The sequence below is a fragment of the Lepidochelys kempii genome, chromosome 15, assembly GCF_965140285.1.
Source record: "Lepidochelys kempii isolate rLepKem1 chromosome 15, rLepKem1.hap1, whole genome shotgun sequence".
In the NCBI taxonomy this organism is placed as follows: domain Eukaryota; kingdom Metazoa; phylum Chordata; order Testudines; family Cheloniidae; genus Lepidochelys; species Lepidochelys kempii.
The window spans coordinates 9,350,269-9,377,781 of record NC_136394.1 but is presented as its reverse complement, the minus strand read 5'-3'; the positions used below and the strand labels follow the sequence as shown (position 1 = coordinate 9,377,781).

General features: G+C 49.0%; 1 protein-coding gene across 3 annotated transcripts in view; it reads left to right on the top strand.

The window, feature by feature from the left end:
- The window catches only part of KSR2 (kinase suppressor of ras 2), a 283,459-nt gene that overhangs the window by 46,397 nt on the left and 209,549 nt on the right, over positions 1 to 27,513 (top strand). For all 3 annotated transcript variants that reach the window (XM_073312611.2, XM_078848923.1, XM_073312610.1), the window contains exon 4: positions 18,734 to 19,238. In XM_073312611.2, the coding sequence (XP_073168712.1) occupies positions 18,734 to 19,238 (505 nt within the window). The remainder of the gene's footprint in view (positions 1 to 18,733; positions 19,239 to 27,513) is intronic.

The following is a 27,513-nucleotide window of genomic DNA, read 5'->3' as shown; positions in this document are numbered from 1 at the left end:
CTCATACGCCCAGCAGCCTCCAGTGCTGCGTGTCAGCAGAGCCATGGGAAACCACTAGGTCCCCACCTTGTCATGCAGACCTTCGCCTTACTGCTCCAGGGTGTTGTGCCGGGCCATCCAGTGTCACTGGTCCTCGTTCTGGGGGCAGAATAGTTGTGAGGAGAGGAAAGCAGATGCAGTTGCTGGAGGAAAAGCAAACCACCATCCTGTAGCTGTTCCAATGGTTTCTGGGGCCAGGCCTGCTGGCTGAGCAGTGCTGTGTGTTGGCACGCAGGTTCTAGATTCCTGGGTGAGGAGGGGCTGGGGGAACGTTAAGGCTGCAGTGTGCCCTGAGAGGGAAGGTAGATCTGATATCCCCGAGGAGCAAAGCCAGTTTACAGATCAGTAATTGGGTATGCAGGGAGTCCTGGCCAGGTGGGAGCCACCTGCTGCCAATCAAGCTTGCTGCCAACTCTTGCTTTTTCTTTCTTTGCTTCAGGCAACTGTCTGTTTCCCACTGACCATTCCAGGAGAGAGCACTGCAAAGCTCCGGGTTTCTCCAACTCCATGTCCCAGGAGAGCACACAGACCCCTGGTAACAGGAGATGGAAAAGACACACTTAATTGGGGGCACCTTTGTTCTTCTGGGCAGCCCTCCCCAGGCATTGCCCAATCTGCTTTTAACTGGTGCAGCTGTTGCGGTTCCCACCCCTCCGCAGTGGAATGGAGGTTTGCTTGCTGTCAGATGATCCTTTCCCCCCCGCTCTGTTTAACTCTGTCCCTCAACATGCTGCTCATGCCTGTGTGGTGTTCTCACTCTAGAGGACGGCACTGTCTGATTCCTATGTTTGCACTGAGCTGCTATGCTCCTCAGTGTCTCTTCACAGTCACCGCTTTGTGGGCAACAGCCACTGTCTGGCAGGGGCCCTGTGTGTCCTTTAGCAGCTGGCAAGCAGGGTGCCACTAGTGGACATACTGCCTTCCCTGCATGCTGAACGGAGTGGGCAGAGGGCTGTCTCTCATTCAGGAGCGCCTGACCCTGTACCTGGGCCTTCAGCACCTCAGTGCAGCCCTTTACCCCATCAGCATCAGGAGTGACTCCACTAGCTGGTAGCAGTAATAAGCTATTATCCCCTAGTGGAGCGGATGCTAGGGGGGCATGTGATACACTTTACCAGTGTTTGTACAGAGACAATGCTTTCTGGCTTCCTCCTTGGTGGTGAGTTTACCCTTTCAAACCCAAACACTTAGGCTGAGCACTGATTCTCTGCTCCCCTGACTGTGACCCCACTTTCTCCCCTCTGGTGCTTTGCTAAGTGTGACCTAATGCAGATGCAAATAGCTTTGCTTAGTGAAGTATCAGTGCTCGTCTCCCTGGCTGAGTCCTGGTTCAGGAGTTGCAGGGGTTTCGGAGATTCCTCATTCAAGGGTTCATTAGTTCAGAACCTCTGCCCCCTGCAGCTGGCGGGCTTTGGAAGAGACACTGCACCACACCGTGGAGGTGACTGGCTTGGCCACTGCAACGCAGGCCTGGCCAGATCCTCTGGAGAGTAGGGCTGGGCAGGACAAAGTAGGCCTAACCCCAGCAGAGGCTAAATCATTGGATAAGCCATATGGTGGAGACTTATGTAGTAACTTGCATTGACATAGCTCCTTACAAACTAATAAATGGACTATAGGGATCCCTTGACCATCACTGAAGTGCAGCCACCTCTAGAGTGGAACATGGTTGCTGTTGTACACCTCCCAGGAATGTTACAAAACAGCGTAGTCTAGGAGGTGCAGAATACCATATGTCTGTGAAAGTCCAGGAGGTACATTGGCATGCAGGATGGAATTGCCATGTTGGAACTGAGACCAGACAGCGATGCTATTAAATGCTCCAGGGGATCACAAATTATTGGAAAGGCTCAAGACCATGTTATCTTTGTCCCTTCTGGCATTTGAAGCAGCACAGCGCCCTTTAGCATCATGCAGGGAACTAGCTTCTGGGACTTGGAGGAAAGATCCTTTCACCATCACTGAATTACCAGTACCACCTCCTGCAGCATCTGGGTTTCCCCGTCTCCAGGTTTCTCCCACTGCTGATGTGGAGCGTGGGGCATTAAGCCCTCTGTCGAGAGAGCACTGTTTTCCGCCCCCTCCTGTTTGTTTGGTCACTGCTGCACGCGCCCGCTTCCTTAAAGGGGATGGGAGGGTTAGGAGAATGCACAGGACCAGCCAACGTGAGTCTGACCTTACTGGGTATAACCAGTACGTGCAGCCGCTTCTCGTGGGAGTGCTGAGCTGTACCTAACACTTGACTTTTTTTCAGGGTTGGCGTTGCTAATCATTCTTTGCCCTTATTAGCAGCTCTTGGCAGAGGGTCTCAAAGCGCTTTACAAGCAGTGGCTAACTGATCCTTCTCATGCACCCTAAGAGGTTCATATCGTAACCCACCTCTTCTGTAGGAGACTGAATTGAGGCACAGACACAGTGGGACTTGCCTGAGGTCACCTGGCAAGCCAGTGACAGAGCCAGACACAGAACCCAGAACAGACACCTCTTCTAACCACTAGGCCAACGTCCAGGCCCACAGTGTAAACCGCACTCAGGTGGACCGACACCTACTCCCCTCTTCAAACCACTGGCCAGCACCGTTATCTGGAATTGACATAAGCTTTTCAGTTCAGGACTGGAAACTGCGAAATACCTGTGATGAAACATTACCCGTTGGAAAGGAAGGGAAGAACTAAGAACTCAAACGAACCCTCCCTGTGCTGATACCTTAAGGGGAGGAGGAGAAATTAAATGAATTCTGCAAGAGCAGCGTTGATCTAATAAAGAAAAAGTGGATTGATGAAAGCATCCGACGGCACCCAGCTCTGGGAAAGCTGTCGCGTCATGCTACATGGACTGGTGGGCCCAGGGAGGGAACTGCCTTCTGGGGCCTTTGTTTTAAAGGAGGAGGAATCCAGTGCGGTAATCGTGTTTCCTTTTGCAGTTTGTTTCCCCACGCTCACCTTTCCCCCTGTTTCTCTGTCATGAGTGATGTGACATTCACCAGTGCTTAGCAAACTAACTACCCAGAGAAAAGGCTTGGGGAATTGGGGATTTAACTGAACAGACTGTGTGCTGAGGGGTCCTTGCTGGAGTTAATGACCCTGCTTCTGTCAGGGGCATGAGCCTTGAAACCAGCTCCTCAGGGAGGGTTAGCATCAGCTGCGGTTCTCAGGTATGTTCATGCCCCGAAGTCCAGAGAATCCACAGAACCCACCAGTTGCATCCTAGCCATCTAAACTAGCTTGGCTTTGCTCTGATGCAGGGTTGGATGAGATATCAGGCCTTAGGCTTCAGGGTTTCAGCCAATCTCTAACTAGTAGGAATTCGGATGGGACCTCTGCGGGGGGTGGGGTGGAGGGGACAGATTATCCCACAGCTGCCTACTGTAGGGTTCTTACAGCTTATTCTGAAGAAGCTGGAGCTGGCCAGTGTTCGAGACAAGATAATGGGCTAGACGGACCTTAGGTCTTCTGTGTTGCTACGGCAGCTACTCCCTAGCCCATCTTTGCAGGAGGGGGGATAAGACTTGACATTTCCCTGTTCTCTACAGACAACTCGAGGATGATTAGAATAGCTCCAAGTTTTCAATGGCCCTCTTCCCCTGCTTGGTGCCTTCCAGTTGTGTGAGCAAGAAGGCTCTACCCAGTCTTTAACAGCTGCCTGGTTTTGCACTGCTTGACTTAAAAATCCCCACTAGGGCCCATGTGTCCCAGCTCTGTCCCCTGATTGACGTTACAGCCCTCCTTCTCCCTGTTGGAAGGGGCTTCTGTTCTCCCACCCAACCAATTACTACTTCATCATAAAATCCTGTTCCCTAGGCAAAGGATCTAGTCCCAGAAATTACCTAGTAACTTGTTCTACTCTTTGCAACTCCTGGGAGCACAGTTAAATGTGGTGTAAATCAGGTGGGAGGGGACAGAGAGTAATGGAGATTTATAAAAGAGCAAAGAATGAGCTGGATCCCTTAGTTGTTTCCAGACAACATAACATTTGGGTTTTGAAAAGGTACAGACCAGGGGTAGTCAATATTTTTTTGTCAAGGTCCAAATTTCTTGGTCAAGGTATAGTCATGGTCCAGACTCCACAGAAAATCCTAATAAAAAAATAAGTAAATACATTTTTGGGGTGGGGGTGGGGGGGTGTCCATTCAAAAGCATTTGGAGATCTGGATTTAGCCCGCCGTTTGCCTGTTGACTATCTGTAGGCTTTGTGTAAAGAGCACGATGCCGTTGTGGGGCGTTAGCTGTTCAAACACACCTACCAGCTTAGCAACTAACACTTTCTGAATGAAGTTTTTTGGTTTACAAGCTTAATTTCTGTGCCCTCCATTTCTGCCTTCGTACAATGGGGCTAGTGGCACTTGATCCATCCTCATAGAGCGCTCTGACACTTTAGATAAGTGCAAAATCTTGATAAGTCTTTGTCCTCTAGGGTTTTTTATCTTTGCTTGAAAAGGGTTCTAAAACCACTGCCTAGATTTGCTGGTCTCAGTTACAAGTCATCCGCAGTAGTATCATGATCAGGTCTAATGGGACTGTCCAAAAGGTGCGAACCCTGGTAGGGGAGAGGGAGCAGTTGAAATAGGGATAGTGCGAATGATGTAAGGACCCCTGGGAACCTTCATCCACGCCAGGAGCTGAAGCTGATCCACTCCCTGTTTGAGACCTAGAGCAGTTTAGCGCTGTGGTTTCTAACCTTTTTTCATTTGTCAACCTCTAAAAGTTTCAAATGGAGGTGCAGAACCCTTTGGAAATCTTAGACATGGCCTGTGCACCCCCAGCTTGATGGAAAAACCACTGATCTGGATAATTCCCCTCTCTGTGTTGTTTTTAATTTTAATGTGTGCTCCTACCAGTATTGACTCAGGTGGAATAGCGTCACTTACTGAATCACCAAGGTACTCTGGATGCTCCTGGGCAGTCTCCCATCTCAGCACTGACCAGACCTGACTTGGCTTCTTAGGAGATGTGGGCAGATCACAGCCTGAGGCTGCATGACTGCAAGCCCCTCATCCTAGAATCCCTCCTAGCCAGGGAACATGAAAGCACAGAGTAGCTTGAACACTTTCCCTGTAAGACTTCCTGTGGCAAGAGGGACTCTGTAGCTCTGTGGTGGTCTCCCCTTTGTAATCTGCACTGTGATATGAGAAGCAGAGTCCTGGGCTCTGGAGGACATACCTGCCAGCCGAGAGTTACTCCACGAGTGCTGGAAGGTGACTTTATCCTTTCCTCTTTGCGGTTATTTTTTTCTTTCCCGAGGCTCAGACCTTGGTGGATGACAATGATGTTTCCCCTCCACTGATGTCCGGTACAAAGCAATATTATTCTGCAGGCCACAGCGTCGGGTTTCGCTGGGGCTCCCGTGCCTCTTGATTGGCACATGCTGAATATGCAAAGGGTGGAAGGGTCACACCGTCCAGTGCAGTTTTGCATTTCTAATAGTTTGGTCTCAGGCACTGCATTGTTTGGGAGGGGCGGGGGTGTTTGGATCTGATTTGCTTTTCCCGGCTGTTTGCTCAGCCCAGAGAGCAGAGCAGGCACCAGACATCCAAGGGCTGCCTTCAGTGCCTGAGAGAGAGAGAGAGACTGGGGGACACAGGCTCAAGTCCAGTAGGAATTGCGAAGCTCTGAACAAACTCTCATCTTTGGCTGCTGTCTGTGTTTGGATGAAAGGGTGCTGGAATCCACTGGCTGCCCAGCAACTGCTTGTACGTAGGGCAAAGCAAAGCGACCAGAGATATTGCATATTCAAAAGGCTGGGAGAGCTAAGGCTATGTCTGCCCTGCCCTAAGCTTGGTTTAAACACGGCTGTAGCCAAATGGGGCTGTGGAGAGGCAATGGGATTTGGTCAGTCTAGTGTTGAAGTTACGCAGACTTTGGTGGCTTGAAAGTCTGATTCCAACTGAAAAAGCTCCTGTGTTTATATCTCCCTTAGGGGGAGCAGAGGTAGCAGCTGGTCTGCTGTATTCTGGTAGCAGCTAACTGAAAACGGGCCCCCATGGTGCTAGGTGCTGTACATGTACGTAGCAAGACTGACCCTGCTCTGAACAACATACAAGTCTAAACAGACACGCAATGAAGGAAGGGAAGTATTACCCCCACAGTACAGATGGCAGAGCGGTGGCATAGGAAGATGAAGCGATGTGCCCAAAGTTTCACAGGGACCCTGTGGCAGAGCTGGGAATTGAAACGAACGTAGTTGCTTTAGCCACCAGACTTCCCCTTCGTGATTTACACACCTGCAAGGATGCCCAGGAGGACTAGCCTAATTTTAGTGGGGGAGAGGGAGGATGGGCTCTTCAGTCCGTGATACAGATCACAGGCTCTCACTTTTCAAAATATTTGTTTAAAGTTAAAATTACAGGAACCTAATGCTGCCAAGCGGATAGTAGCTTTGTGAACTGAACAAATGGCTGGAGCTGTACACAAATGCTTAGACTCCATCAAACTCTCCCGTCCCCAGATCTAACATGGCTTTGCTCCCCATCGTGGATGTGGTTGGATCACGCTAGAACTCTGCCAGGCTACGACGAGGCATCGGTGTGTTTCGATAGCCAGCGTAGGGCCTATCGACGCTCCACGTGCAATCAAGTCCGGGGGCCTGGTTGCTACACTTGGATATGTCCAAGCCTCTAGTCTGGCTATAGAACGCGGCTGAAGCCGCGTCAGTGCTAACTGGAACCCTGCTGTACTGGGTCCCCTGACTAAGCTGTGCCTGTGACATACATGGGTGTTACGGTCTCTGGCAGTGAAATATGGTGAAAGGGACCAGATGGCCACGTGGAGACTAGGAAGGTTAATAGAACAACTCCCTCTGCCCATCTCCACTGCATCTAAGGATGGCCCCATCCAATCTAGTGGTCAAGAACATTTGACCATCACAGCAGAGTCATTTGGACACTTGTATTTTCTGGGTGCTACTTTCCAACTGACAAGTATGCAGAGGGTCGATTTGTTCACTCTTAGGTTAAAATATGTTCTATATCTTAAAATGTATTTTTGCGAGATGTGAAAATAAACCTCAGGTCTGTGTTATGCTGGATTTCCTGAACCCACTGGAATGAATTAAAATATACCCTATGGTGTATTTTCTGGTATATATTTTACATATGCCTTGAGTCTTAAACAAAAAAGCTGTACTTAAGGTCCTAATTTATAAATGGATTACTGCCTCTTTAAACCAGTGTGTGTTTTCGTCACAGGTACAATAGTAGAATCAATCTTTAGAAGCCAAGATTTATATTAACAAAGTTGGAATGAGGGACGCTGTTAACCCCTTCCATCCATCTCTCTTTGAGTCCTGACTTAGAGCCATCTAATTTCCCATGGGAAATGGTGTGGGGGGAAGGGCAGGGGAAGAGAAAACAGGTCATTATTGCATGTATCACATGTAAAGCATAATGAAGCTCTACAAGAATGATTTTCAATATTCAGCAGCTACTCAATCTCCCAGGCAGTTAGATTAGGGTGGAGGGATGGAGAGGGTCTCATACCCGCCAAGGACCTGTTTAAGCAAATCAAGGTTATGCACCACAAATGGTCATAGGAGGCTCTGTGGAAGTCCATGGAGTTGGATTTGATAACCTTGCCTGGAGTCAACCAGAGGGCAGTTGTGGCTTAGTGGACTGGGCTGGGGACAGGGCACTTGACCTTTATGCTTGACTGTGCAGTTGACATGGGCTGTGATTTAGGCCAAGTTTTTAATTTTGGGGGTTTAGCTGTATACACCTACTGCGCTCTATGGTGGAGTGTTAAATGCTGACAATACGCTTGTAAAGAACAGTTTCAGAATGCAGTTCCTGCCCTGAATAGCTTACAAGCTAAAGCATGTTAGTACATGAAACATAGTGTGCACAGGTTATTAAAAACCTGCTTATTGGGTTAACATGCGTGTAACAGATTCTTCTCCATCATGGCTATGAAACCTTAGACTTGGAAGCAATATTGTAGTGGCAGATAAAACACTGATTTTGGATTCGAAACAGGATTCATTTAATATTTAATATTACATGAGATCCCAGTAGAGGTGCTGTGGATTTCAGAATTAATGGTGTGTGACTTGTGAATTGTGAGCGGAGCTTATTATCTAAGGGGGAAAATGATCTGTTGTCGTATATTTGTCAGTCAATCCTGGCTCTTTAAGGGGTGTGTGTGTGTGTGTGCATTTGGAGGTAGTGAAGGCGATGAGAAGAAAATTGGAACTTGAAGTGGGATGTGAATAAAAGAGATGGGAGAACGGCAAAGAGATACCGAGGTCAAATCTTAAGCCAAAAAGCGTTAGCTTAAATCCATATTTACCCAGTGGAAGAGGATAAACTCAGTAAGAAGAAGAAGAAGAAAAATAAGCCTCTTATGGGGAAATTGGAACGATCATGAAAAAATGGTGAGGTTAAAACTATATAGATAACGGAGTCAAGTGGTCAGGCAGGCCCTGAGCCTGTGCTCACAAGTTCTGTGCGCCCAACATCTGCCTTGGGGAGTTGGAAGTCTGAACACTTCTGCACTCAGAGAAATGCCTGGATGTGCAGGGGCAACGTGTGGAGGTACCGTTTTGGAGGCTGGGTTCGGAAAGTCAGCCCTTCTGTGGCTTCTCGGCCCTTTGAACAGACTCGCTAATGCTTGAGCGGGGTTGAATTAAGTAGAGTTATGAGTAGACTGGCAGACGGATGATGACCTGTTGAAGATTCCCTGCCATGTAAATGACAGTACGCTATGCTTAGATTTTGGCCTATCCCCTTATGTGTCGTTTTATCATGGGACTTGATCCTGCACTCTATGAAGTCAATGGCAAAGCCCCCACTGACATCATTGACGTGGGTCGGCTCAGAGACAGACCCAAAACACCCTTCATTTAAAAAGGAAAAAGAGCTTTTCTATGGAACCCTGCTGCCTCCCGGCCTTTCTGTTGTAAGTGCAGGTACTTCACCGAGGGCAGGCACAGTCTCTTCTGTTTCTCCAATTAGTTTTTTTAATGGAATGGTTCATAAAGGGCTTCTCCTCCTCTAATTAAATCTGAGAAAGTGAGTGCGCGAAAGATGGACAACTTAGCCCAGAGACAGGGCAGCTGTCACCCAAGTCGTTCTGGGAAGCCACGCTGCTTAATAAATGACGAATGAGAAAGAGAGCGCATCTATTTTGCATCCTCTTTATGCAGAGCTCTAAGGCTTCAAAGCTCTGTGTCGGGGATAAAAGGTCACCCATGTCCCCACGTAGCCATTTCCTCAAGACGTGTCAGTGGCTTGCTGGCAGATGAGCCCTCAAAGGCCGCTCCTTGTGATAGGTGTCTCTGCAGCTGTGGTGGGAGGCGAGAGGATGCCTGTCAGCCCCGAACTTGGAGGAGTCAGAGCGTCCTGTACATTTTTCTCTTTCTCCTGTGAGGGGCTTTTTGCGCTCATGGTGTTGGAAAAGGCCCCTGCCGTCCCAGTCACTCTGCGGGTTTATTAATGGAGTGAAGGCTGCATTTCTTCCCACTCTCTTTCTGTGCCCACACCAGTAAATCACCATGACAGGAGTTTGCTCTTGCTTAACGCCCTATATTGTTTAGCTGGGGGGCAGGGCGGATAATTCAGCTGAAATTGCCGCACACTAGAAATCGTCTCTCTTAAAAAACGATATTAATATTCAGCATCTAAACAAGGGAAACCTACTGTAATAATTGCACAGGCAATTCATCAAGCCTGGCTCACCAGTGCAATTATCAGACAAATACACCAGCTCTGAAATAATGAAGATTGCCCCCGTCCGCCCCCCCGGCCCAAAAATCCATTCCCTCTCCAGATGAGTTGAATGGAGAGATAGATGGCTTCCATTTGTCACTTACATAATGACTAATACCTCTTCATTAAGATGGGTTGGTTTCATGCACATGACTGACTCCCTAAGCATCCAGATGAGAATATAACACACACACTTTGGGGATGTGGCTAAATGCAGACTCATTAGTTGGGATATTTGGGTATATTTAAAGGGACACAGATGGTTAGCACCACTCTTTAGGTTTTGTATTTAAAAGTTATAGAGTAGTTTTCTTAGGGTTTTGAGAAAAAGATTGTACGAAACCTCACAGAAATGTGTTTTTTCAATAAGGTCAGAAAAAACAGGGGGTAGCCTTGTTGATAGATTGGTGGGAAAGCAAAGATTTCCTAGGAACTTCCTTAATTAGAGAGACCATTTTAATTAAATAAGCAACCAAGATGTGACCATGACTCTGACTCTACTCCTGGCTCCAACCACTAGATGAAACAGGCCATGTTACGAGCCCTGATATAAGGTGAAAGCATTACAATGAAAACCTAAAGAACAATCAAAGTTCCTAGGCACATGCTAAAAGCTTAGCAGAGTCACCCATCAGTCTTATTGGGCCTCAGTAGGGCAAAGTCCTGGCAACCCTTCTCAGGGAGGATTGGGGGCCCGAGGGTCCTGTCCATTTGCTGGATCGGAACCAAGGCCCCGAGTCAGTTTAAACTGAGGCTTTTTATCCAAAAGTCCCTTCTTTGTCTTTTCATTTGTCTATTTGTTTGTGAAGGATCCACTTTGTGAACCTCACCAAGTGGTGGTACCTCTCTGAAGGCATTACAGCCTAAGTGAATTTGCCTAATCGTCTCCTACTGTTGTTAATTCCTGGCGGGCTGTGGTCATGCTCCCCCCTGGACTTGCATACAATCCATGGGCTACGATGATACATTAACTAGTAAGATCTTCCAAAGATAGTGCCACTTCTGTCACGCATACCTCCAAGTATCTGGTCTTCCTCTTGATGGGGTGAAGGAGAAGCATTTGACTAGAATTGATGATGACGAGATGGAGGGAGGGAGGATGAGTGAATACCTGATGGACTGGTCTAATGGTTTTATTAGCCTGTATTTCTGAAGTGAAATATGTGGCATGCACAGAACACGTGCTGGTATTTGTATAGTACATGCTACAATATTGCTAGTATTTTTTTCCTTTGCGTTCTGTAGTTATAAATAAAAAGGTTACTGGTATTTTTTTTCTTATCCCTCTGTCTGAAAAGCAAGGTTGCCATAGGTACCATCAGTCCAAGTTTACAGTATGTTGAAAGAGAGAAAAACAACAAATGATACATTTTAGAAACCTTAAAAATGATTCAAAATAGCTCTTCCACTGTGATTTTAAGGTCCTTCCCCTCGGGACCTTCCAGGGCCAGAAGCAAATGCTGTGCACCCCATTGGAAGCTGGGGATCTCCCCCAAAGCTCTTAACCGTAATGGGTTTGGAAAGATCAGACCATTAATAGAGCCCTGCACGGATATAAAATTTGTATCCGCATCCGATCCGCACTCTGCAAAAATGATATAAAGTGGATATCGGTGGATCTGCAGGGCTCTAACCATTAACCCAGGAGTGGTGCAAGACTGAAGGTGTAGCTAGGCCTGGGCCTCCAGCTAGAGTCATCTGGGGTGGTGGTGGTGGGCAATATTTCTGGCAGGTCTTTTAAAATGAAAAGTGGTGGCTATTTGGAGCTACTCAGATATTTGGAGTGTCAGATTAATGGGCAGAGTGCAGGTGAAGGGGCAATAAATGGAGCTTATTGACTAGTTCTGCATTTGATTACAAGGATATCTCCACCACCTACTGTGTGTGGCATAATGTGTTGCCTCTATAAAATATATCTGTGGCTACTTTGTGTTATATGGAATAATAGATCAATGCAATAGGCCCAGTTCTTGTAACCCATGTGGAAGCTGGGCCTCCTTATGCCAATCCAGTTGCAGGACTGGGAGTTGATATTGTGTCTCTGTTCCCCTATCTTGTGTTTCCTCCTGCCCTCTTCCCAGCCAGACCCACCTTCCCTTAGAGCAATAATAATGTCCAAGAAAGCCCATTATTGATGGAATAAAATTGTCTTGAATTTAATAGTTTATGGAAATAGTATTTTCCTGCTCTAAAATGCATTCCCTGTTTCACCAAATCTGCTCAAAGAGAAGGGCCCTGTACATGCACGTGTTGTGTGCATGCAGGCAGTTGTGTGTGTGTTTAAAATACATTCTCCAAGCTTGACCGGGTTATTTTTAGGCATGACGCACCCACCATTGAAAGACCCCGTTACTTTGATGCTGGAGTGCAGCAATCTTGTTACGACATCGTCAGCCATCACAATGAATAGCGGCTAAACACGGATAGGCAATGAGAAGAGAGGACAGAGCTGAGATGCTCAGGGCAAGCTGCATCACAGTCTCTTTGGCAATGAAATATTGGAGCCTTTACTTGTCAGTGGCTTAGGCTGACACACCAGTTGTGGTCTTGCTGTGCTAGATTCCCTGTGGCCAGTCTACTCTGGTGTTTAGGAAGTGTTGGTCATCATTAATTGTCTAATGATTGTTACTGTTTAGCTAGGGAAGGAATTGTCCTAGCTAGAGAGAGCTCTGGTGTGCCAATGGACTATTCCTGACCCACAACTGCCTGGCAGCCTCCCAGTTATGCAAATCTCTGCACACTTATTGGCTGGTGGAGTGGGTGTTCTGAGTTACATAAACTTGTGTGGTTTTTCTCAGTCACCTTACAACATGCTCAGATTGGCTAAGTGATGTTAATAGCTGGCCAGAGCCAGGGGTTAAAGTAAGTTAGAGGACTTTCTGGTACGCCGGAGTTCTGAGCAGGGGGTGTGGCCTCAACCGGAAGAGGAAGGGCCTTAACTCCCTGGGCCCTTTAAATCTTGATTTAAAGGGCCAGGGCTCCAGCTGCGGTAGTGGCGGCTGGGAGCCCAGGGCCCTTTAAATCACCCCCGAGCTACCAGCTGCAGAGGCGGCTGGGAGCCCCGGGGCTCGGGGGCGATTTAAAGGGCCCAGGGCTCCAGCTGCCGCTACCGCAGCAGAGCCCCAGGCCCTTTTAAATCAATGAGGAGCCCTGGGGGCTCCCGGCTGCCACTGCTACCCCGGGCTCTGGCAGAGCTTTAAAGGGCTTGGGGCTCTGCTGTGGTAGCAGCTGCCGGAGCCCCGAGCCCTTTAAATCCCCGCCTGAGCCCTGCTGCCTGAGCCCTGGGATAGCGGTGGCTGGGCTCCATCGGGGATTTAAAGGGCCCCGGGACTCCAGCCACCGTTACCGCCCCGGCCCTTTAAATCCCCTCTGGAGCCCCACCGCCGCTACCCCAGGGCTTCGGCATCAGGGCTCAGGCGGGGATTTAAAGGGCTCCGGGAGGGTAGCGGTGGCTGGAGCTCTGGGGCTCTTTAAATCCCTGCCGTAGCCCGTCACTGCTGCTACCCCAGGGCTCGGGCAGCAGGGCTCAGGTGGGGATTTAAAGGGCCCCAGGGCAGTAGCAGCGGCTGGAGCTCCGGGGCCCTTTAAATCCCCGCTGCAGCCCGCCGCCACTACCCCAGGGCTTTAAATTGCCCTCTCAGAAAGCCGGTCCTGGTAGGTGCACCGGCTCTTACCGGCTTACTTTCACCTCTGGCCAGAGCACAAACATTTACATAATGGCTGCACAGTGGCACAGTTCAGATCCCTGTACCTCCTACAGGCTGCTGCCCCGATAGCTTCGTATCCACATACCTGCAAAAACTCCTGCATCTAAGCCATGGGGCAACTCCTCTCTGCAATGTCCTCTGTACTCTCTACTTTCCTCTCCCTGCTTCTGTTCTCAGCTGCCTGCAAAGCAGGACTTGAGAATGAAAGGTGCTAATTCATGGTACTAGCTGGCTCACTGTCTGTGAGCTGGTAGCACAAGAGAGAGGAGCAGAGCCTGCACCGGGGCAGGGTGCTTAATTTTAAATAACTTGCTGTTATTTAACTCCAATAACTTGGAGTCTACAATAGAGGCAGGGTGCAGGTAATTCGCCAGGCACAAACATAAAATGATTGAGCTTCTCTTTGCAAATTAATTACGCTTTAAAAATCCAGTTATTCTTAAATATATATTTTGTGATAAAAGATTTCTATGCTCATTGTTAAATGAATGCCTCCTTCACAGCACCCCAGCCCTTCTGAGGGCTAGATTCCGCTATGTTACAATGGTACATCCATTTGGAGTAAGCCCTTTGACTTCAGGGCACTCTGGATTTACGTTGTCGTTGTTACTGCAAACAGTCTGTGGGCTGCACTAAAGCAGGGACCTCATTTGCACTGCCTCAGACAGGGTGAGGTTTACGTGTACGTCATTATCTTTGGCTCTTCCTGACCTTTGAGGCCTTCTCTTTACAAACCTAATGTTCTTTCACGTGGTATCACTCCATCTACGCTAGGAGGGTTGTGTAGGGAAGGGTTCCTACCAGTTCCCATGGAGGTCCCCAGTGCAGCCTGCACACTGCCATCCTGGATTTCTCCCTCCGCCATTTGAGGAGAAAACCACTGAAGAACTGAATCCAATCTAATCATTGCTACCATGCTCATCACTGTAATAGCCGAATAATTTATCTGCTGCAGTAGGCTGTTCTGTAGTCTCCTGAGGGAGGTGGCGGAAGCCCCATTGCTCGAGACATTTAAAATTAGACTAGATAAGGCCCTAGGGAAGATTTAGCAGGGAAGAGGCCTGCATTGGAAGGGGGCTGGGCTAGATGGCTAGCATTTGCACTCTTGTGACCTGTCCTTAGAACTGAAATCTCTGAGCTCTGTCTTCAGCTGAAGGAAATGCAGACAGGCTCAATGAAGTAAGTAGAACTACATCTATTTCCATCAGCTGAAGGTCTGTCTCTTTAATCTCAGCTCAAGTAGATCCTACAAAGTATAGCTTGACTTGGTGGAGTCTTTATCCTTGGCTTCACTCCTGCATGTACTGCTTTGTTGGCTTATTCTCTTCCCCATTTCATCTTCTCCTGCTCTATTTAATGAGACAACTTCCTTCCCCTCTTCCGTCCTTTGCCTTCATTTCCTCTCCTGCGTTGGCCATCAGTTAATGCCCTGCATACCCCTGACCCCGTCCAATTCTGGGTACTGTTTTCCACCCCCCTGTGCTTGTCATTTGGAAACCTTCCCAGTCACACCAGACCTGTCCATGGGGCTGCTCCCCAGGAGGGCTGCGAATGTCACGCTGAGGCAAGTATTTCTGGGCCTGAACAAGCTCCTTTCTGTCAAGTTATAACGTACTAAGTGAATGATTTGTCATTTGTCACCTGAAGAATCTGATTGTTGTTTGGAGCTGGTGTGTCCTATCTTCAGATCTCGGCTATTCTCCGTGTCCTGCCTGCACTTCACCCCTTCCTCATTCAGAAATAGCCCTGGGAATCTGGGTCTGATCCAAAGCCTGTTGAAGTCAGTGGAAAGAACTCCCCACTGATGTCTGCGGGCTTTTGGATCAGCCCATTTCAGGTCCCCTGAGGAACACGTCACAGTGAGCATGTGCTGTGTGCAGGGCAGAGGAGGTGCATGGGGACCCCCTGCTCTGCAGGACTCTTCTCGTACAAGCTCCCAGAGCTCAGGCTGATGGGCCGTGCTGTGAAGGAGTGAGGTGGGACTGCTGGATCAGCTGCCGTGCCATTTCCTCCCACAGACCGTTTGCCATGGCAATGCTGCAGAGCTGGTGTGTGAAGATTTTTCTTCTCCAGCCACCATTGCCTGGCCTGCAGGCTAGATGGAGGGTGAAGAGTGAAAAGGAAATGAGATTTTAACAGTTCTCTTTGTTCTCAATTCCATGGGTTTCGTTAATAACATGAAGGCAGCAGCAGCCTCTTCCACCATTGCTGGGTGTGGGCTGGTGTGTCAGCAGACTCTCCATGGTGGCACCAACATCCTCAATAAAGACTCCCCTCTGTGTTCTGCAACAGACGCAGAAAGATGTTTGGAATTAAAATGTGGTTTGGGGCTGTTGTTTTTTTTTTTTTTGGTAACAGACACGTTCCTCTAAAGAAGCCACTGAACTCTTCGAAAGCTCCTCTCTCTGAACCAGTAATAGTAAAATAGTAAGTGGCTACTTGAGCACTACAAACCTCCTCTGATGTTCACACCAGCCTCTCAGAATCTTACTTCCACTCACCTGCTAACTTTTAATCTGAAGACAGACTTTCCCAACCCCCAGTCTCTCCCTTTGATAAGAACGTCTCCCCATGCCTTAGCAGTACAATTCAGAAGAATCCCCCCTCCCCAAAGCTCTTTTTAATCAAACCCTACACCTTTCATTTCCAAAGCCCATTCCTCCTTTTCTTCTCAAGTGCTTGAAATAAAACGATTCCCATGGAAAGGGTGGGCAATTAATAATGAAAGAAAGTGTGGGAGGGCGAAAAATCTCCCTTTTTAAAATAAAAGACTACATTTTGATTCAGGTTTTATTAGAGGAGAGGATCAAAAGAGCTGGGACAAGAGCGCTCGAATCTGATTCATCATTTGAATACCACTAAAGCGTCCCCGCAGACAGACATGTACCCATCACTATGCTAGTTGGCACTTTCAGTAATTAAGTGTGGCTTCTTTTATTTATTCCCCCCGCTCCAAACTGCAGAACTTGAAGTGCATAGTGTGTGTCTGTGTGTATGTGAAAGTGAGAATTGGCTGGGTTGGAAGAGGAAGAGATGCTGGAGCTTGTCAGACAATTGGAGTCCTGGTGGCACTTTAGAAAGGTGGAATCCACTGGGCAGCACTTGAAACTGTGAGTGGACAAAGAAGCAGAAGGAAGGGAAGGCCGGATGCATGGGACCTGGGTGGAGGGGGAAGAGGTGGAGGAGGTGCTAGACAAGACAGAGGGGAAAAAATATCTTCACTGCCAAGTGTGGCTTAAAAGCAAGAGAGCTGAGCGAGCGAACCCTTTGAGGCTGTGTGACTCTTGTGCCTGTTTGCACGGAGCCATCACCTCAGCCCTCCCTGTGAATCTCTGCCGCTGCTCTCTCATGTCCGTTTCTTTTTAAAAATGATTTGTACATTTGAGTCACGGAGTTCAATTTCCAGCTCTGCTACAGCCCAATGTGTGACCTTGGTCAAGTCACTTATCTTCTTTCTGCCTCCGATCCCCATTATACAGATGGGGAAAATACTCCCTTCCTCCCAACCGTCGTCTGTCCTCTCTGCTTAGACTGTGAGCCCTTTGGGGCAGGGACTGTCTCCTCATTGTGTGTGGACAGCACGCAGCACAATGGGGCTCTGATCCCTGACTGGGGCTTCCAGGTGCTACCATGATGCGAATCGTAAGGAGTAGTAACCCGTCTATTGTTGAAAGGAAAGCCCTAGGGGGCTCTGAAATTGCGTGTAAGTTGTTGTCATATTTCAGTCTTTGGGAATAGCTACTCTGAATAAGCATGGGGGAGGGGAGGGCATGTGGTGAGGTGCGTGGTGGGGTCTATGGGATACAGTGAGAAGGCTCTGAACTGGGAGTTGGTGACCTATAGCACTGATCTGCTAGGACTGGGCAAGTCACTTCCCCTCGCTGCCTCTTCTTTCTCTTTGTCTGTCTCGTCTGCCTACATTGGGGCAGGGGCTCTTGGTGGTTTCACGGCACCCAGCACAGAGAGGCCTTGGTCTTGGTGGAGGCCTCCAGATCTACGGTGATCCATACATTTCCATAAGGAGAACACACTTGTCCCGTGTCTAGTCCATAGCCCAGTGCTCTCTCACTCTGGCTGAGGACTGCTCATGCAGACGGGAGGGTGTCAGCTCCTGGAAGGTGGCAGGCCCATTTCCCCAGTGTCCGGAGAATTCCTGCCAAGAGAGGCTCGCGTTGGATCCTCTGGCGGGACTCGGGAGGAGGACGTGATTCAGTCACCATCGTTCAGCACTTTGGTTGTTATGTGTGTGCATCGCACGAGGCTCTCCAGGGATTAAAGTGAAAACAGCCCCCTGCTTTGCACATGGGTGACTCGCGGAGCCTTTTCGGCTTACGTGCTGAACTTGTCACAGAGTGTCCCAAAGGCTGCACTCCTCTTGGACTCTGAACCCTTGTTCTGCAGGGGCGGGTGCAGGCCCAAAGTTGCCTCGGGAACCAATTGGACATGTTTTCGTGTGCATTTAGCACTGCTGAAAGGTTGGCAGCCCTGGAGACGGCAGTGTTAGGGCCCAGAGAGCAGCTGGACAAGCTTTTCCCATTCTGCCTCCACTGAAGCGTTGGCTACCACTTACTTCTGGGAGCGGGGTGGGAAGGAGAAGGTCAAGGCAGTTCATTCTCTAGGGCCCATTCAATCCTAGGATTCTGGCCAAAGTTGACCCTCCCCCACCTCGTGCCAAAAAATCTGTGCTGTGCTACTTGCCCTTGGTTTCCCACCCCAGAGACAGCTGCATTTGAGTGTTTCCTCTGGGGTCCTTTGGGCTGGAACGTGCCCTTTAAAGGTAGAATCGCAGGAGGCTAATATACAGCTCAAAGCAGCACTGGCTGGGCAGGCTGTAGGTAGGAAGCTATGTCCTGGGAGGTTGGTTCTCCAGTATCTCATGCACGGCCTCCTGCCCGAAAGGCCTGAGGGGTTAAGAGGGAACCTGGCTCTGTTCTGACTGAAGTTGGTCTTTGCACCCAACTCTGAAGGTGTTAAGATGTGGGCCCAGTCAGTTCTCTGGCAGAAGCTTGTTCTGTCAGTCGCGATGTCCTGGTCGAAAGCAGCTGGGGCACAGGGTGAGAGGCAGGTGATGCACCAGCCAGGTCCTGGCTCCGTTAGGCTGTTGTAAATAAGGACCAAGATCCTCCCCATGGAGGCCTGATTTTCAGAGGTTCAGAGCACTGGCAGTTCTTGCTGACATCCGCTGGAGTTGGGGCTGGTCAGCACCCCTGAAAGTCAGGCCTGCAATCAGGCACGTGTGTTTAATGCCAGCAGTGTCTAATTGCATGGCGCTCTTTGTTTGTTACCTCAGGAGGCAGCCTTTCCAAGCAAGACTGGACCATCCAGTGGCCGACGCCAGAAACGGGGAAGGAGAACACCCCCGTGTGTCAGCCCGAATCCATGCAGTGGATCAGAACGCACCTTTCCCAGAGCCCCAAAGTGCAGGCCAAGTGCATGCAGCGTTACTGTCACCCGGGTTCGGCCCACGGGCCGACATACGCCCACGTGGAGAGACTGACTGTGGAGGGCTATCCCGGCCTGTGCCCCCCGCTGGAAGCCGGTCACCGCTCCTTGCCGCCATCCCCCCGGCAACGGCACCCTGTTCACACCCCCCCACGGACGCCTAACATAGTCACCACCATGACTCCTCCCGGCACGCCGCCAGTGAGGCGGAGAAACAAGCTGAAACCTCCGGGGACGCCGCCCCCGTCATCCCGGAAACTGATTCACCTCATCCCCGGCTTCACGGCCTTGCACCGGAGCAAGTCGCACGAGTTCCAGCTGGGCCATCGAGTGGACGAGGCGCACACGCCCAAGTAAGTGAGCTTGGGGGCAGTGCCTGGGCAAGCTGAGCCGGGTGGGGAGCTGGGGGTGGGAGCCCTGTGGTGGGGGTAGGAAACGACCGAGTAGCGTACAGCCCTGGGGCGTGCTTCGGAGTGAGTGTGGTTTAATAGCTAGAATGCTGGTATCCCAGCATTTTGGGTTCTGATCCTGGTTCGGGCACTGAGTAGCCCTGGGTGGGTCAGTCCACCTCCCCGTGCCTCAGTTTCCCCCTCTGTAAAATGGCGGCGAGGCCTATCCCACAAAAGTGTTGAGGAACTGAAGGTTTGAGATCCATGGATGGCAGGTGTGAAGGAAGCTGAAGTGTGCTTGCAGCTGCTCTCTGTCAGAGCTGTTTGTGGTAGCCGTGAACACTCCATCCACCGCCCAGCCCAGCCTACCTGTCTGGCACTGAATGTCAGACCTCCCTTGCTACAGATATCCCGAGCCCCAGCCTGCGAAACCTGACCTGGTCCTTAGGCACAAAGCCAATGTTGGCCTGGGCTGTGTGTCACAGCTGAAGTAGTGATGAGTTAATTGGGATGCTGGATTCTGACCACGGAAATGCTATTCGTGGGACAGGTTTGGGTTCTTTCCAAGCTGGGAAAGGTTACTGCTGAGTCAGTGTGCCTAGCCCCGAGGGGCGTGGAGGGCAGGGGCGAGGCCCGCCAGACCTAATGGTCTTTTAGGCCAATGCAATCACTGACATGTACGGGCTTTCTTTCTTATGGTATTTGGTCACAGCTCTGGGGGAGGGGGGAGCTGAGCATGGGTTAGAGGGACTGTTATCTTCTTTAGCTTATGCTGGGCACTGGATCAATCTGTGGTCAGCTCCAGGAGCTGGGAGGGCTGCAAAGGTGGCAGTAAATCACCTGACCTCTGTCCCTCCCCTTCTGAGCTGGGTCTGGTGTCTTTGATCTGTGTAAAGCTCGGTGCATCCCTGCGGGTGCACTTCTGTGACTTAGGGCAAGTCCCTTAACATCCCCGTGACTCCATTTTTCCATCTGTAAAATGGGGTTCCTAGAACTTGCCCTGTTTCAAGTGCTAGATTTTAATGTGTGTGTGAGAGAGAGAAATAACGTTATTCCAGGCCAAGTATAAAACTTGGATTTAATTGTTTTTTTAAAAAAACTCCTGCAAAGAACCTTCCAAACTTCTCTTCCCTCAATGATGTTGTTTGCAGAGCCCTCTTCAGCCTGATAATCTCTGATGACGGAAAGATTTCAGAGGCAGGAAACAATTAAGTCAAAATGACAATAGGCGAGAGATGCTGAAAAGTGGCCTCTTGCAGACATCAGTTTCCCGGTTCCTCTTCATCCGATGATTAAAAGCAGCATTAGACCAGGAGCGCGTTGCCGTGACATCCTCCTGGCAGCTTTCAATGGACAGTCTGCAAGCATAGCTAGTGAATACCCATGGCATTTTTGGTTACTGAGAGGAACACAGGCGTTTACAGGTGGCTTGTTCCTCTGAGCAGCCAAAGAATCTTTCCAGGCTTTTGCTGGCTGAGAGTTTTTAAGGTGAAACCCAGGCAGGAATGTGGGAAGAATTGGGCTTTGCTCTAGTGAGGGGCATTTGGAGTTCATTATTCTTCAGCTAGCAACAGAGTTCACCTAGAGTGACTTGCTGCTCTCATTCCTTGGCCACTGGAAGTTGCTGGCTCTTTGGAAACAGGCAGCAAAATACCTTCACTGCAGTGTAGCTGCTTCAGCGCCAGTGATGGTCGCCCTTTGCTGAGAGAGTTGCTGCTGTTTACTTCTGAGGAAACTGTGTTGTTCCCCACTGCAACCCCCCAGCCATTCGTGTGTCTGCACTTGGTATTATTTATAGCCTTCCCATTGTTCTTCCTTCAAGAGCTCAGGTTTCAGAGTGGCAGCTGTGTTAGTCTGTATCAGCAAAAACAACAAGGAGTCCTTGTGGCCCCTTAGAGACCAACACATTTATTTGGGTGTAAGCTTTCGTGGGCTAAAATCCACTTCATCAGATGCATGGAGTGAAAAATACAGTAAGCAGTATATAGATACGGCACATGAAAAGATGGGAGTTGCCTTACCACGTGCCGGGGTGTGTGTGTGTGTGTCAGTCAGTGCTAACGAGGCCAATTCAATTAAGGTGGAAGTGGCCTATTCTCAACAGTTGACAAGAAGGGGTGACTATCAAGAGAGGGAAAATTACTTTTGTAATGCTAACGAGGCCAATGCAATCAAGGTGGACATCGGCCATTTCCAACAGTTGACAAGAAGGTGTGAATATCAGCAGAGGGAAAATTAGTTTTTTTAGTGACCCAGCCACTCCCAGTCTTTATTCAGGACTAATTTGATGGTGTCCAGTTTGCAAATTGATGGTGTCCAGTTCTGCAGTTTCTCGTTGGAGTCTTTTTTTGAATATTTTTTGTTGAAGAATTGCCACTGGCAACTCCCATCTTCTCATGTGCCGTGTATCTATATATACTGCTTACTGTATTTTCCACTCCATGCATCTGATGAAGTGGGTTCTAGCCCACGGAAGCTTATGCCCAAATCAATGTGTTAGTCTCTAAGGGGCCACAAGGACTCCTCGTTGTTCCAAGAGCTCAGTTTTGTTTAATTTCCCGGGCCTCCTTAGCGCTGTGGATCAGCAGCCAGCAGGGGGTGCTCTCGTGCTGAAGAATCCCTCTGCTTGATTCCTGGCTGCTGGAACTGGATTCAAAGTCTGTTTATAAGTAGGAAGGGTTTCAGTCCCCCAGCCTAGCTCTGCCCTGCTCTGCTGTTGAGTTGTTGGCATGGCCTTTGTTATAACCTCCAGCTTCATGCAGGTCTGTGTCCTGGCTTTTGTTTGAAATGGATCATTCCTTCTTTTGCCAGTGCAGGATCCTTGTGATAGAAACCTGCAGTTTGAGAGGGAATGGGGAAGAGCCAGAGACCCCAAATCTGCCAGGGACTTCACGAGTGCCAGTGATTTTATGTGGAAGGCGCTTGGATTCCATGGTGATGTGTGGCAGTAAAAAAACCCTTCAATGGAGTCTGGCTCCCTGTGTGTACTGCATCCTGGTCTCATGGGAGTGGGCAATACAAGCTCTCAGACTGGGCTAACAAGTGTAATTTCATCCTACAGTGTTCTTAGCCCAGGCATGGGTCTTGAAAGGGTGGGAAGATTCTACCACTCTCCATGGGGATGCAGATAGCTTTCTTTTATCCCGACTTGCTCTGATCTCAAGTCAGTGAGTCCTATTAGCTCCAGTTGAGGAGAATGAGGGGTTAAAGCCTCTGTGATGAAGAAGGAACTATGGGCAGGGAGGGGAGGTCCTGCAGGGAAAACCTAGGAGGAGCCAAGCTCAGGAGAAGGCTTTGGCTGGGCTTGTGATTTGTTAACAATAAAGGTAAATCCCAGGAGGGGGCCATCATGTGTGTGGCCCATGTCCAGTGTGCATACACTTCAGTACCAGGGCTCCTGGACTGGACACCCCAAACTTGGGTGCTCTTTGGATCTGATTCCAAAATGCGTTTGGTCTCATCCTGCCTCTGCTTTACACCTGTAATGGTGGTGCAGGCATTTGTGTGGTACGGCATAAATATATAATTCAAGGCAAAGCAGTGTTCTTTCTTTTCCTGAATTAGAGCTTGTGTATCCCTAATGAATGGAAGCAGAGTGCATTACCCACTTCTGATAGTTCTTTATAGATCCTGAATTCGGGCACACATACTCAGATACAGTAATGGGACTGACAGCTTGTTAAGTCTAAATGTGGCACTGTCTCTCATCAGTCAGTGCCAAAGAGAAGTGTTTCATGCCCTGCATATATAGCGTAGAGCGAGCATCTCGCTCATGAAATGTTGCAGTTCAGCACGCATGCCAAGGCATACATGGAGATTGTGCTCTTTTCCTGGTGCTCCTCCTTATCTTCTTGGCTGTCACTTTGCTGTTGTTTGATCTTCTGCTCTGTTCCTCTTTTCTTCACGTTAAAGGGACACAGTCAAAACTCACACTTCTCTCTGGAAAATTTCTTATTTACTCTGGTAATACCTAAGATCACTGGAGCTGAAAAATTAGAGGGAATTTTCCCCCTCTCTTTACTTTGTTTACTTTGTGCATTTTGCAGCAGTGTCAAGTCTGGAGTCTGTGTCGTTTGTTTCCCTCTGCAGCCAGTCATTTTTCTCTGCTTTGTATGGGTCTTACACACATGACCAGAGGGGAAATCATTTTTTTTTTTTAAATAGGAAAAGCACAAAACCTGGCGGGGGTCTCTCGGACAGACTTGTGTCCCTGAAACTACTTTTTAACACTTTTTATTGCAGATGACTTAATTTCAACTTGACTGTGTGCCTTTTTAAATGAATCCTTCCTCAAGCCAGATTTTGAAGTGCTCAGCACTCATAATTGGGGCCAGATTTTCCAAAGAATTCAGCTCCCGTTTAAGCACCTACCCCCCAACTTATTTTTAATTATACCCAATATTAATAAAAATATTTTCAGAAGATAAAGTTTAGAGAACTGGGAGGTAAGGGGTGTTTTGATTTCATCATCCTCCTGCAATATTTTCAATCCAAACATAGCAGCCTCGGGCCAGTGTGTGACACACACATTGAAACTGGCTAGCGTGCATTAGCTGCCCAATCTGAGCAGAGAGCAAAGAGTAAACAACATCCCTAAAGAGGGAAAAGGAAATTACGTTTTACAAATAATCTCGTATGCCAGTATCATGGATCAGGAGCTTTGCTTGTAACATATAGGCTGAGATTTTCAAAGGCTGTCCAGATCCCATGGGGAGCTTTGAAAATCTCAGCCGTGATTTCGAAGCTGACAGCATCCCTGTAAGCAGTACCCATTTGATTATAGTGATGTTCATTTACAGTCAGAGACATTGTTTACCCTGACAGCTTCCAAATCCCTTCAGACACTGAGGCCCGGATTCTGCAGTAGGTTCACCCTCATGCCTATAGCGAGTCGTATGGAAATCAATGGGGCTCAGGGATCTGCCCGTGCAGAATCTGCCTATGTGCATGAAGCACCATTGGAATGCCAGCCACCACTGGCTTGCGGGGTGGCTGCCAGCTTGGATACAGCAGCCTAAAAAATAAAAAAGGGAGTGTGAAATTTTGCCTTCCGCTCTGCTCTTATGACAACTGCCAGGTAGTATCTTTACTGTCCATATCGAGCAGATGGGACTTGCATTTTTCATGTCTCATTCCAAAGGCTTCCACAGTGAATTCCAGAGAGTGGGACAGAGGAAGGTCTGAGTGTGTCGGCCCTGTGGAGATTTGAGCCTGTAGTTACAAGTGCTCTAGGTTACTGTGCCTGACAGTTACACCACGAAAACATCCCCCGTTGTGGTGGTTGTATTATTAATTTGTATTATGGTAGCAGCTTAGGGATCCAGTTATGGATCAGGGCCCCACTGCGCTCGGTGCTGTACAAACACATGACTAAAAGATGATCCCTCTCCGAAGATGAGCTTCCAATCGAAGTACTATTGTAAGTAGAACCATGCTTACAATTATATTAGAACTATAATTGCTCTTTGCTTTCTCTGCACTAAGAAACCTGCTCTTTCTGCTTCTCTCCAGCCTTTTCTAAAGCCCTAGCTTTGAATCTTTTACTATTCTCCTTTCTCTGTGGCTTTTGTTGCATATTTTTCCTGTATTAACTTGAGTTATTAGGGGTAATGTTATTCTTTGTGCATTAGTAGCTGTTGAATCTCTTCTTTAGTTTTCATGACTTTTTTTCTCAGCTTTTATTTGTCTTCCGTGTCCACAGTTCCAACACAGGAGCTGGCAAGAGAGGAAAGAATCTTTGCTAACTGCCCCTCTGCCCAATCTAATCACATTTCATATTGGGATTTTTCCCATTAAAGAGACGTTCCTCCAGGAAAATCCAGAGCTCAGGGACCTTTGTCTGCTTACGCTGCTAATGCAGCTGAGCTGACGTGTGCAGTGTAATGCACTAGTGCGTGGTCATGCTGGACTGCAATGCTCACTCGGAGCAATTAACAGTACCTGCAGCTTGTGGGTGGGAGAGGAGTTTGCCAAAGGCCGCACAGCAAGAAATGCCCTGGGGTCATGGCAAATCATCCATGATACGGGGGCTGGCTAAGGCATTTTGATGACCACCTTGGTTATTTTTTCCTTTGGCCCGCAGGCTGGGTATCATTTGCCAGGGGAGGGAGCTGTTGTGCTGGGAAGTTATACTCCCGTCCTGTATCATCTAGTCAGAATCAAACTCCTTGCCCTCTGACTCCAGGGCTCACTGAAACTCAGGGGCTGTGTGTCAGCACCAGGCTTGGGGCCCACGGGGCAGAGCTGCCTATCTCTCACTACCTCCTGCCGGTGCACCCTGGAGCGTGCTGTTGGCATTGGTCTCAAAGGGGGCCCATTCTCTCTCTCTCCGCACAAGACGACCACAGCGATAGGGACCATCTGAAGGGGCAGGGCATTGTGTAAAAGGGGCAGGCTAGTGGGGGTTATCCAGGACACACTCCAGCTGAAGTGAGCCTGACAGCGGGAAGCAGAGACCCCAAAATGCAGCCCCAGCCTTTAGCAAATGAGCTGTAGGCACTTAAAGCAGATGCTTCCCAGCTATCCCAATGAGATGTGGCTATGGTTGCCCTGCTCCCCAAAGCCACTGTTAGCTACAGCTCCTACCCGTGGCTTCCTCCGCTGTCTGTACCACGAGCGGCATGAAAGTGTTGCGGCATCTTCCGCATTGTTATAATGATCATTAACATGGAAAGGGGAGAGGAGTTGAATGTTTCTTGGAACAGCTGAGTCTAAGGAGAGAAACCTTTTCTCCTGTAGTGGGAACCCAGCAGTGCTCAGTCTCCAGTGAGTCCATGCCTAATGGCAGTTTTCTTCACTTAGAAGGGAAGGAGCCGTTTTGAATGGGATGAGCGCTTGGGCGTGATGCTGGATTGGTAGATCCACACACGCTGATTCTTGTTCATTCTTCATTCCCAGACCAGGCCCAGGTCCGTTCAGTTGGCACTCAGGACCCTGCCAAGCCAGGGACCGGGCTTTTAAGGAGAGAGCATTCTTCTTAAGTGTCAGCATCCTCGGTGGTGGAGTGGATGTGAAATGCAATGTGCGAGTCGTGGGGGGGCAGCTGCTTCCAGGGCAAGTGCCCTGTGTTTCACAATGCCCCTGGGCACGGATAATGACCACAGACATGAGAGCCTCATGCTCTGTCCTTCCAGCATGGGGACAAAATGATTTAGATGCTGTTTTCAGAAGTGATTAGTTACTGGTCTGCAATGTCCTGTCTCTGTTTGTTAGTATCGCTTGCAAACGACTTCTCTCTGCCTTATGTCCGGTACGTACAGACGCGAAAGTACCTAGCTATAGGGATGGTTCTCTGACTCGGCACCATCTGGTTAATGTCACTCTTGTTTCTCCCCTGGTGTGTTTGTAATATCCATTCTCAGACACAGGACTCAGTGTTGCACGTCTATCCTGTGCATGTGCAGCTTTGTCAGTGGAGTAAGCTAAGTGGACTCTGGGTGTGGAGAGTCCACTGCTCTCCCGGGCTGGAGAGCAACATTTGTTCTACCGATGATAAAAACTCCTTGGCCAAAGGTGCAGAGATTTTCAGGGCTGTGTTTTAGGCTGTTTTGCAGGGGGGGTGTTTCCTTACAGGTGAGCTGCAAAGCTAAAGAAGAAATGTGTGTGCTGTCTAGATGGCAGCAGAGCTTGTTTTGCTTTGGGTTTTTTACACTAGTAATACCAGGCCCTAACTTACCCCGTCTTTTCCCCCCGCACATTAATAATCTGTAGAGAACCTGAAATGGGACAGGGCGGCTGGCGATGGACACCTGACCTGCAGCTCTCCCAACCAGCCATGTTACAACTTTGAAGCAGGTTTGTAACCCGTTACTGGCATGGCACTAAACCATGGCTTGTGTCAGCACACACCTGTTTTAAGAGCTTCCAACCATATTAGCTCCTCTGGCAACCCCACCCGACAACCAAACCCTCAAATGTTAGCAGCCGAAGAGCTACTTGAATAGCTACCGTCATGCCTAGTGTAGGCAGGGAGTCTGAATAAGCCGAAATGCCATTTCAAGTGGGGAAACTGTATCATATCTTGAAAGTAAGAGGGAACTGTACAGCATATCCCAGCCCCTGTACACTACGGCGTGGCTGGACTGCCGGTCCGCACTATACTGTGGCCCAGAAGGCCCATCCCAGGGAACTGGGCTGCTAGCTAGTGAAGCTCTGTCCTTTTGTTCACAAGCTTCCTATTCTACCCCGCCACAAAGGGAAACTTTGAAAACCTTTGTTTGCTCTGCGGTCGCTGTTCTTG